The 11,754-nt window shown below is 46.1% G+C and overlaps 1 protein-coding gene across 1 annotated transcript; it reads right to left on the bottom strand.

Annotated features, from left to right (window-relative positions):
* LOC308146989 (E3 ubiquitin-protein ligase TRIM7) lies at window positions 1-10,571 on the bottom strand (the record flags this gene model as incomplete). The annotated part of the gene is made up of 13 exons (XM_080519020.1): window positions 1-153; window positions 258-354; window positions 969-1,087; window positions 1,803-1,913; window positions 2,044-2,108; window positions 2,460-2,579; window positions 3,395-3,542; window positions 4,443-4,676; window positions 5,612-5,707; window positions 6,911-7,015; window positions 7,745-7,959; window positions 10,081-10,333; window positions 10,431-10,571. 13 exons carry the CDS (start codon window positions 10,569-10,571, stop codon window positions 1-3), a joined length of 1,857 nt encoding a protein of 618 aa, XP_080375146.1.
* Between the last annotated feature and the right edge of the window lie 1,183 nt (window positions 10,572-11,754).

Below are 11,754 nucleotides of genomic sequence, written 5' to 3'. Positions count from 1 at the left end.
TCACTCGGCTAGGCTAACCGGCGTGATGACGAGCGGCCCGTCGTTCTTCCCGGACTTGTTGGTACAGGGGCTGAAGAACGGGAAGACGCTCTCGTTGAACACGTCGTTGAAGGTGTAGATGTGGATCTTGGCGTCCACGTTGTAGAAGGACACCTGCGGAGAGCAGAGGTTAGCCACGCTGGCCGCCACGCCACATGGTGGGGGAGGGGGGGGGGGGGGGCAAACAAAACCAAGATGGCCGCCGCGCTGCGCCACACCTGTCCTTTCTCGAAGTCCACGAAGACCCCGATCTTGTGGGGCCGCAGGTTCATGTGGACGTCGGTGGACGGTTCGGTTCTGAAGGCGTATTTGCTCCTGGAACATTCGGGAGAACTTTTGTCACGTTTCAAATGAGCTTTTATTCTGTGTTTAGCCATTTAAAGCTAACGATTTCAGCACGCTAATGCTAGGAGACAGGCTAACGCTACGTGCAAGAGGAGGACGTTTCATGTCGGTACCTACGACCGATTTCGCCGGTAAGAGATGAGCTTTTCCTGATAAACAGGAGGTGAGAGAAATGGTGACCGAGCTGGAGGAAACCGCTTCAGCTAATGCTAATGCTAATGCTAACATCTTTTCTCAGTAGGTTGGATACATCAGTTAGTGGAGGAAGATGCTCTATAATCTGTTGTTAGATGAGGAAAATGCTCTATAATGTGGATTAGAGGAGGAAGATGCTCTATAATCTGATGTAAGAGGAGGAAGATGTTCTATAATCTGGTGTTAGAGGAGGAAGATGCTCTATAATCTGATGTCAGAGGAGGAAGATGCTCTATAATGAGGATTGGAGGAGGAAGATGCTCTATAATGTGGATTAGAGGAGAAAGATGCTCTATAATCTGGATTAGAGGAGGAAGATGCTCTATAATGTGGATTAGAGGAGGAAGATGCTCTATAATGTGGATTATGGTAGAGTGCAGTAGACGGACTTGTCTCTCAGACTGAGGAACCAGAACCCGTTACACGGAGTGTACTGGATCTTCCCCTTCCGGTTCACCGAGTGTTTGGCCACGCCCAGATCCCAGTCCGTCTTCCCTCCAACCTCCACCTGGACAGGAAACACACTTCTGGATACCAACACCGGTATCGGACCAGATACCAACACCGGTATCGGACCAGATACCAACACCGGTATCGGACCAGATACCAACACCGGTATCGGACCCGATACCAACACCGGTATCGGACCCGATACCAACACCGGTATCGGACCAGATACCAACACCGGTATCGGACCAGATACCAACACCGGTATCGGACCCGATACCAACACCGGTATCGGACCCGATACCAACACCGGTATCGGACCAGATACCAACACCGGTATCGGACCAGATACCAACACCGGTATCGGACCAGATACCAACACCGGTATCGGACCCGATACCAACACCGGTATCGGACCCGATACCAACACCGGTATCGGACCCGATACCAACACCGGTATCGGGTCCGATACCAACACCGGTATCGGACCAGATACCAACACCAGTATCTCAGTACACAATACCAAGTCTTGCTTCATGCTACATGCTAAAGAGTTTCAATGCTCACAGACTAGCGATGCTACATGCTAAAGAGTTTCAATGCTCATACACTAGCGATGCTACATGCTAAAGAGTTTCAATGCTCATACACTAGCGAATGCTACATGCTAAAGAGTTTTGATGCTCACACACTAGCAATGCTACATGCTCCATGCTAAAGAGTTACAGGGCTCTCTCACTAGTGATGCTACATGCTACATGCTAAAGCGCCCTGACCTCCCAGTAGTGCCTCCCAGAGGAAATGGCCTCCCTCCCCAGGACGCAGACGACGCGGTCGAAGCGCTCCGCGTTGTCGGGCAGCAGCTGGTGTCGTTCTCCACACTTCACCTGCCGACGCACAAACACCAACGGACGTTTTGTCAAATGACACGCAGGAGTTTAGAAGTACAAGTTGTAGAAACCGAGGAGGAGGAGGAGGAGGAGGAAGAGTTTCCCTCCAGGGCTGAAGGTTTCTTACGCTCTTCAAGTCGTCTGACAGCAGCAGCCTGGGGTGAGCCGTGTGGACGTCCAGGGTCACGTCCACTGTCGGATTAAATCTGATTATTATCTTTATTATTATTATTATATTATTATCTTTGTTAACGTTGGCTGATGGCGTCCAGCTGAAAGAGTGTGACACGTACATGCATACTCTTGTATTTTCTTCATTCCTGTGGAGAAACGACAAAATGACGCGCCGGCGTCAATAAACGGACTCGTAAAGATAAAAATACAAGGAAACATTGACGCATAAAATTGATGTTTCTCCGTGTTTTCAAAAGAACTCGGATAAAAACCTCGTTAAGTACAATGGAACAAGAAGACTAAACATATTGAAGTGTTAAATGTCGACGTCTAAACAGGCTGTGAAGTAGAATTATACTGGAGACGTACTGGGCTGAGTCCGGACCGGAGCGGATTCCGGAACCGGAGCGGATTCCGGAACCGGAGCGGATTCCGGAACCGGAGCGGATTCCGGAACCGGAGCAGATTCCGGAACCGGAGCGGATTCACCTGAGATGGGGGAGAAATATTAAACCGGCTTTGAGAGAAAAGCTTGAATCACATCGGAACTCCAGAATATTCCCGTCTGGGAATCTGAAAACTTCGACATTTTCCAAAAGAATGAAAGTGAATTCATAAGAATCAACTGGAATTTATGGGAATTAACAAAAAATTCTGAAGATTAACAGGAATTTATGGGAATTGACAGGAATTTATAAGAATAAACAGGAATTTATGGGAATTAACAGGAATCTATGGGAATTAACTGGAATTTATAAGAATTAACAAGAATTTATAAAAAATTAATAGGAATTTATGGGAACTGACTAGAAATTTAGTTGGGGAACTTTGTTATAATCTGGGAAAATGAAATGAAATGATGATTTCATCCACAGATGAACATCTGCTTTTCTTCAATCACGTGCACAGATTATTTCTACACTGCAAAATATTCGGCATCTAACAAGATTCAAAATTCTATTTTTAGACCTGATCGATAATTTTGCTTGTTTTAAAAGTACTTTAGTTATTTGTGGTCCATAATTTTACAGCAAAATCAATATTCAAAAAATAAAAGTGACTTTATCCAGTTTTAAGTCATTTTATTTTGAAATATCATGTTTCTATCTTATAATTTGTGCTACACTTTCTTCTCGTGTAGAATCCTGGAACAAAAAACCCAGTTAAGACAAGGTAGAGTTTTAGTTTTTGCTTCAAATAATTTGCAGTATATCACATTTTTCCAATATAGGAGATTCCTTTGTTCTTCTGTCTTTGATGTTGTTTTGTGAAACGAGCCACATGTGGTTGGTGGTGTGTCGGACCTGTTTCTGCCGCCTGGTTCAGCTCCTGCTGGAACTTTCCCACCAGAGCCGCCAGCGAGCGGTAGATGTCTCTGGTCCCCAGGTCGCAGCTCACCGACACGCCGCTCCAGTCTCTGGCCGGCGGCGGGCAGGAGACGGCGGGAAACATCTGGAAGGAGGCGGCAAGAGGATCCCGGTCAGCTGGAACTCGTCTCACAGCAGCAGAGAGGCGGCAGGTTGGAACAGAAGTTCTTTAGTTTTCGGGAAAAATTCTAACGCTTGCCAGGTTTTTTTTGCTCTATTGTACATTTTTCAAAAGTGCTTTGATCTCTCAGTTAAAGCTAAAAAAAATACAAAAAAAAGATAAAATAGCTTGACGAGCTACAATAACGGCTTAAAAATGAAACACTTTAAAACAACTAAAATTCAGCAAAATTTTGAAAAAGTATATAAATATTAAACGGCTACTAAAAACAGCAAAAATATATATTTTTTAAATGTACCACGAAAAAAAACAACAAAAAACAGCTTAAAAGGTTTAAATAGTGGAATAATCCCAAAAATGGCCAAAAAGGCGAAAAATGTCAATTGTTAGTTATGAAATCTAAAAGCTAAATAAAAACGATGACATAGTGGAACAAGCTACAAAAACAACAAAAAAAATGTAACAGGAAATAATAAATGACCTACAAAATTAATAAATAAAAAAAAGCTTAAAAAAAATCTACATTTTCTGAACAGAAAAAGTTAAAAAGCTACTAAAAGAACTAAAATTGCTAAAAACTGACAACAAACAAATAAAACAGCTAAAAAAGTTGAAATAGTACATAAATCCCCAAAATGGCCAAAAAGGCTAAAATGTCAATTACAGTCAGTAAACACCATAAATTAAACGTATAATAAGATTTTTATATGTAAAGCAAAATTGATTTGGCGTCAAAAAGCCAAAACGGTTAGCTAGCCAGCCCACTCCGTCTCGTAACACCACTTTCTACCACAAGGTGGTGCCGTGAGTTTTGCCGGGACTTTTCCTTAAATCGCTGAGTCGTAAGGATGAACCGCCGCCCACCTTGACGCAGTGGATGTGGTCGTCCGATTGGGCGAGCTGGGCGAGCGCGCTCTCTCGCCGCCGCAGCTCCTCCACCTCCAGCTCCAGCTGGCGGACGGCCGTGGCGGCCTGGTGCTCCGCCGCCCGCCGGTTCATCTCCACCACCTCCATCAGTTTGGCCTGGGAGCGCTCGATGGCCGCCGCCAGCGCCGAGAAGATCCGCACGCTGCCCGCCGTCTCCCGCTGCACCGCCATCTACAGGACGGAGGTCAAACACCTTTGTGACGCCTCGTGTGTCTAGTTTACGCTCTCTAAATAATAATAATAATAATAATAATAGCTGAAATAAACTCTGTAGTTAAATAATTAGCTTGCTAACTGCTAACTAGCGAGCTAACTACACAACGGCCTCGCTAACTGGATATAAACCTTTCTCTACTACATATTGACAAGATTACTATTTAAATTACGACATAATAAATCAGAAAATATCTAAATTATTTAAAAAAAATTCTTATTTTATCTAATTTATTATTCAGAAATGTATACATTTTTTAAAAAAGTTAAAAAAGTGTAAATTTTAACACCAAATTAAATAAATACCACAAAGAACAGGAAGTAACGTTCAAACCAGCAGAACAATAAAGTAAACATTCCTCAATGAAATTGGTTAAAAGTTTAACTAAATAAAATGTATGAACATTTATTTGTAGAGCGACGAAATGGAAACAAACTAAATTTTCCAAATTAGAAATAAATAATTTTTTTAAATATGCTCACAATTAATAAACTTCATGAACTCAAATTTCTTTTACATTTTTTTTTAAGTATTTCCCCAATTTAAATATTCATAAATTGAAATGCCTTTAACGCAGGTAAACTAAATATATTTCTAATTTCAGAATAAATGCCACTAATTACAGGAAGTAGTGTTCAAAATAATAAAATAATCAAATGAACCGATTTCTTTGAAATTAGTTTGAACTGCCAGTAAAAACCAAAATGTACACCTGGAAGACAAAGAGAATTTAAAATGTGTAAGAATGTCGAGCAACATCTTGTTGAACTCGTACGAATTTAAACAAAGAGAATAAAGGATTGATAAATATTCGAGTGAGGAGGAAAGAAGAGTGGAGGATTTTCAGGTTTGACGACTCTGGAGGTATTTGGTGTATGTGAGCGAGCTTCACCTCCAGCTCCGCCACCGACAGCCGGATCTCCTCCATCTTTCTGATTCGCTCGCCTATCATCTCTTTGATCTTCTGCTCAGACGCGTTCAGCTGGACCTGCACACACAAACAACAACTGAACTCCACCACGTCTCTTCAACCACTCCGGGGTTCCTCTCCACGGACATCGGTAGTTTATCTATTCCTCAATCCCTTATTATGACTGATTTGACCCGTCGTAAGCCGCCGTTAGCCAGCGTTAGCTAGTGTTAGCCGTCGTTAGCGCGCTACACCACGCCACGCTCTCGGAGGCCGAGGGTCTTCCTCAGGGAAACGAATGCAAACACTGAGAGAAACTACGGGCCAGTAAAGTAAATTAAGTAAAGGAGGGATGCACCGATACTGGTACCAGGTCCTATACTGATATCAGCATCAGGTCCGATACCGACATTAGTATCAGGTGTGATATGGATACCAGGATAAGGTACAATACCAATAATAGTATTAGGTCCAATACCAATAATAGCATTAGGTCCAATAGAAATAGGAGTAAAAGGTCCCATACTGGTATCAGGTCCATACTGATATCGGCATCAGGTCCAATATCGGCATCAGGTCCAATATCGGTATCAGGTCCGATACCAATATGAGGATCAGGTCTGATATGGATACCATTATTAGGTCCAATCCCAATAAAAGTGACAGTTCTGATACTAATATCAGTATCCGGTCCAATATCAGAATCAGGTTCCATATCAGGATCAGGTTCCATATCAGTATCGGGTCTGATAGGATACCAATATTAGGTCCAATACCGATATCAGTATCAGGTTCAATATCAGTATCAGGCCCGATACCAACACCAGTATCAGTTCCAATAACAATATCGGTATCGGGTCTGATACTGATACCAAGATTAGGTGAAAAACTGCTCATAGTATTGGGTCTGGTATTACTGGTATCATCAGGTCTGACGAGACTATATCAGGTCCAATACTGGCATCAGGTCTGATATCTGTATCAGGTCCAGTACCGGTACCGGATCATGGAGTACTGGGTGAGTACTGGGTGAGTACTGGGTGAGTACTGGTGGGAAATGAAGTATTTGACTGTATAAAGAGTAAACGAAGCTGCGACGCCTCGACAGAACAAGTTGATTGAATCCAGGAGAGAAACTGAACAACGACTCCTCTGATCTCATGTCAGTGACTCTTCCTCTTCCTGGGCCTTTGTTCTCTGAGTCACACCCCAACCTGCTGACCCGGGGTCAGACCTTACTGCCTCTCTCTCTCTCTCTCATGGTGTCCTATCTCGCCCGACCTTTCTCTCCATCCACTCGGCCTCCACCGTCAGCGTCTCGTGGTCCTGATGGTCCTCAGACTCACAGATCGGACAAACACACATCTGGTCGGTCCGGCAGTAGATCTGAGGGAGGGAGAGAGAGAGAGGGGGGGGGAGGAGGAGAGAGGGAGGGAGGGAGGGAGGAGGGAGAGAGGGGGGAGGGAGGGGGAGAGGGAGAGAGAGGGAGGGAGGGAGGGGGAGAGGAGGAGAGAGAGAGGGGGGAGGAGGAGGGAGGGAGAGAGAGAGAGAGAGGGAGGGAGAGAGGGAGGGAGGAGGAAGGAGAGGGAGGGAGAGAGAGAGGGAGGGAGAGGGAGGAGGAGGGAGAGAGGGAGGGAGGGAGAGAGAGAGAGAGAGGGAGGGAGGGAGGAGGAGAGAGGGAGGGAGGGAGGGAGGAGGGAGAGAGGGGGGAGGGAGGGGGAGAGGGAGAGAGAGGGAGGGAGGGAGGGGGAGAGGAGGAGAGAGAGAGGGGGGAGGAGGAGGGAGGGAGAGAGAGAGAGAGAGGGAGGGAGAGAGGGAGGGAGGAGGAAGGAGAGGGAGGGAGAGAGAGAGGGAGGGAGAGGGAGGAGGAGGGAGAGAGGGAGGGAGGGAGGGAGAGAGAGAGAGAGAGGGAGGGAGGGAGGAGGAGGAGGGAGAGAGAGGGGGGGGAGGAGGAGGGAGGGAAGGAGAGAGAGAGAGAACAAAGAAAGGGAGGAAAAAGACACCAGAAAGTGTGAAAAGGAGAGAGAGAAGTGCGTCATGTCATCATCATAAGGACCGACTGTCCCGGAGCCCCGGCAGGTGAGACAGGTGAGGCAGGTGAGGCAGGTGTGTTACCAGGATTCCCCTCTTGTGGGCGTCGCAGAGCGGCAGGTTGTGGCTGCTCGCCGCCCCCGTCACCGTGAACCTCCGCCGGCTGCCGGAGCGGGAGCAGGACTCCCGGAGTGGCGGCGGCGGCGCCGCTGCCGCCGAGGTTTGCATCATGGAGGCGAGCGGACTCTGGTTGGGCACCGAGGAGCCCAGCGGGCTGGAAAACGTGGAGCCGGACTCGCCTGCAGGCGGGAGGGGAAACCAGGTTACCAGCAGAGAAGGAACCCAGAGTTTTTTTCATCGTTGGGACCGTTTGTAGTTGAAGCGCCGCGACGTTCGGGCCGTCGCGCGGGAAAGCTAGCAAGCGTGGCGGAATCCAGATGCCTTTGAGGGCCTGTTCACATTCTCTTTGATCCGGATCAAAGCCGCTTCTGGAACGAACTCTGACGAGCGCTCTGGTCCTCTTGAGACAATCCGACTCGATTCGTTTTACAAATGAACTTTCGAGAGGACGTGATGCAGAGAGCAGTGCATTCTGGGTAGCGGAGAAACAAAGCTAACAGAAGAAGCGGATGCAGAAAGAAAAAGTTGGAAAACAACTCGCAGGCGGACGCGGAGGTTGGGTGAGGGTGAGGGTTCACTCTTAAATACATTACTGGCGGAGCCGCTTCCTCCGACGCTTATCCGTGACATCAGCACGACTCGGGACAGAAACCGACGGCAGCCATTTTGAATTTTTAAAAACCTTTTTTAAATCGCATTTTCAGCCGGTGAATAAGACACTCAAGGAATCAGATCAAAATGAGTCGTGCAACAAGGGGGCAGTAAATAAAAGTAGAGAAAGCGCGTAAGAAAACAAAAGGAACCATGAAGGAATTTTAAAAAATTAAGAAGAAAGTTGTATAAAAGAAAGCGAAGCTCCCGGTAGAACAAAGAGTCGTAACAGAATGTGATTTATGATGAAGCCCCGTTCAGAGATAAGAGCATTCCTCCTCCGTGGCCACACTCCGATGGCAAACATGCCAAACCAGCATGTTGACATAGCTTTTTATGAACACATTAACCTCGTTGAGCTGCACGGGGTCGCTTTGTGAAATGACAGGAAAACGACGCATCATCTGCAACGTTTATATAAGCGGGAAACGATTCGATGGCGTTACTGTCCGTCTACTGAGCATGTGCTATGGCGTGCCTACGCCCTGGGGACGCTTCCGTCGTTTCCCCACGTTGACACGGAGATGGAGCCAGAGCGTTTTCGAAAAGTTCCACCTTGGGAGCCATTTTCAAAAAGTTGAGTTGCTCTGAGCAGCGTTGTCGTAGAAACGGGTTCGTAAAAGTAAATGAACTGTTAAGGCTGAAAAAGTATCTGCGATATGGAGAAAGTGTTTGAAGAGGTTTCATTTCCCCTCGTTTCCACAAAGAGGGAGCATTTTCAAAAAGTTTCCATGGAGAAGGAAGGTTTTCAAAAAGTTGCGTTTCCCCTCCACGTCCTTAAAAAGTTACACTTTCCCCATTTCCACAGATTTGCAGCATTTTTTTCCACAGCGAGGGGGCATTTTCAAAAAGTGGCACGCCCCCAAGTTCCACAGGATCGCAGCGTTTTTGGAAAAGTTCAGCTTTTTTAGTAAAAATCTTTTTTTTTTTTAATCTAAAATGTATCAAATTCATATGTACAGGTTAAAAGTAAAGTTTTATGCAGTTTAATAAGTTTTCAGAGGCTTTATGTTCTTTTTAAAACGTATTAATATTCAGCGATTAAGTTTGGTTATCTTGAAACAGTTTAAATGGTTTTCAAACCCTCGTGTGTTTTTCTGTCTTGCTATTGGACCTGAAGACCCAACAGCCAATCACAGCGCTTCCCCGAGCCTCGGGGGCGGGACGAGTGACGTCAGAGGGACTCCCTGTGGTCCGGGAGTCAACTTCCTCTGGGATCCGCCGAAGGTACGTCAGCGTGCGTCTTGTTTTCTGCGGCTTTAACTTTTAACTGTCTCACTGTTATGGTGGTGCTACGTTGCTACCGGCTAGTTAGCTTAGCACGCCGTGCTAACGTGCCTTTATATCCACTGTTAAAGTGAAACGCTGTGAAAAACAGTGACATTAAGGGCCAATCCCAATTCTTCCCCTTTGAACTGTGCTTTCAGGGTCTGAGGGGTGTCCCGTTTCACTGTGCAGAGGTGGAGGGGTGAGGGGGGGGGATTCACATTTCACATCTACGCTTCTAAAGCTCTATAAATCTGTTGTTTTATGCTAGTAAGAGCGGCAGTAGCGGGGGGGGTCGAGTACTACTGTCATGCATGCACTTTTTATTTGTTTGTTTTTTATAAATTGCGTTTAAATGAAGTGTTTGTGACGGAGGGTCTTACTCTGAGGCGGCCCGCCGGGCGGCAGCAGAGCGTGGGGCAGCTTCTTCCTCAGCTCGTCATATAAATCCCCGGGTATCCCCCCGTCCACCCCCGCTGCCCTCCCTCCTTTCTTCTCCTTCCCTCCTCCTCCACCTCCTCCTCCTCCTCCACCCCTCATGGACTTGAACTGCTCGGTGATCTCCCGCAGGGTCCGGTTGATCTGGAGGTCCGGCCGCTTCTGGAAGGTCTTCTTACAGAGAGGACACTGGCAGACCTGGGAACCGTCGGAGGACGGAGTGTTAGAAAAGAAAAAGGTGAAACGAGGAGGAGAGGAGGAGGAGGAGAGGAGGAGGAGAGGGAGTTCAGTCCACCTTGGTTCCGTCCCAGTATCGGCTGATGCAGCTCATGCAGAAGCTGTGGCCGCACGGCGTGGAGGACGGGTTGGTGAACAGGTCCAGACAGATGGAGCACTGGAACTGCTCGTCGCACAGGAAGCTGCCGCACAGAGACATCCTGCCGGGGGCAAGTCCAACTGGCAAGTTCACACTTCAGTCAATCAATCAATCACATTGTATTTGTACAGCCCTTTACAATATTTACCCAGTGGTGCCCAGAGTGCTTTACAACAACGCTATAAAAACAATACATTAAGAAACAAATACAAGAAAAATACATAAAACACAGGTGGGTTGTTGGAAGCTTCCAGAGATTCATAAAAACAGAGCGTACAGAATAAACACACTGCCCCAGACAGAGTTAAAAGCCAACTTAAAAAAGTGGGCTTTCAGCTTTGATCTAAAAAGTCAAAGGCCAAGATCAAAGTAGTGGTGTGAACGTCGGGGGGGGGGGGGGGGGGGGGAGTGAGTTTGTTCCACCGTCTGGGAGCAACAAGAGAACATCACCCCACTGTTTATATCTCCACCTTGCAACGTCTAGAAGAAGCTGACCAGAGATAAATACATTAAACCAGGAGTTTAAACTGGTTTCAGTTGAGGATCCACATCAACCTGATCTGACCTCTGACCTCTGGAGGCCCAACAAGTCAACCGTAACATTAAACTGCAGATACGGACAAATGTCAGTCTTTTTTTGATTCTTTTGTAACTGCAAGAATTCACCAGTCTATTCTGAAATATACATATTAAAGGAAATCAGAAATTATTATATTTGCAAAAAACCCTCAGTTACTTGTATCTAGATATCGTATTTTTATTCAGGATTAAAACAATTTGTCATCGTCTGGAAAATGTTTTTGACTTTACGTGTCTAAAGTATCACTTCACATAAGTTGGACACCTTTATTGTGAAAGGCGTTGTGTCATGTGACCTCCACAGAGGCATTAATAAATTCTGACCGAGGACGGTTTTCAATGTCATTTTTGCCGATCTGGTGTTTTTAGATCAGAATCTGTCGGTTTTCATTTTTATACTTATAAAAAAAAAAAAAAAAAAAATCCCCTGGCGGCCGGATTAGATCCTCTGGCGGGCCGCTTCTGGCCCCCGGGCCACATGTTGGACACCCCTGTATTAAAGCCAGAAAACAGTCCTCAATAAAACATTCCTCTTGACAAACCACCAGGGGGCAGAGTCGAGCACCGCGGCTCCAGGATCTTGTTTTTTTTTTTTTTTTTTTTACTTTATTAACCTCGTTACTGTTTCTGAGCTTGACTTCACGTTGACCTTTGATCTTGTCGT

This window comes from Blennius ocellaris (genome assembly GCF_963422515.1).
Source record: "Blennius ocellaris genome assembly, chromosome: 23".
NCBI classification, from domain to species: Eukaryota; Metazoa; Chordata; class Actinopteri; order Blenniiformes; family Blenniidae; genus Blennius; species Blennius ocellaris.
The sequence above is the reverse complement of the archived record's forward strand: the minus strand, read 5'-3'. Positions and strand labels throughout refer to the sequence as shown.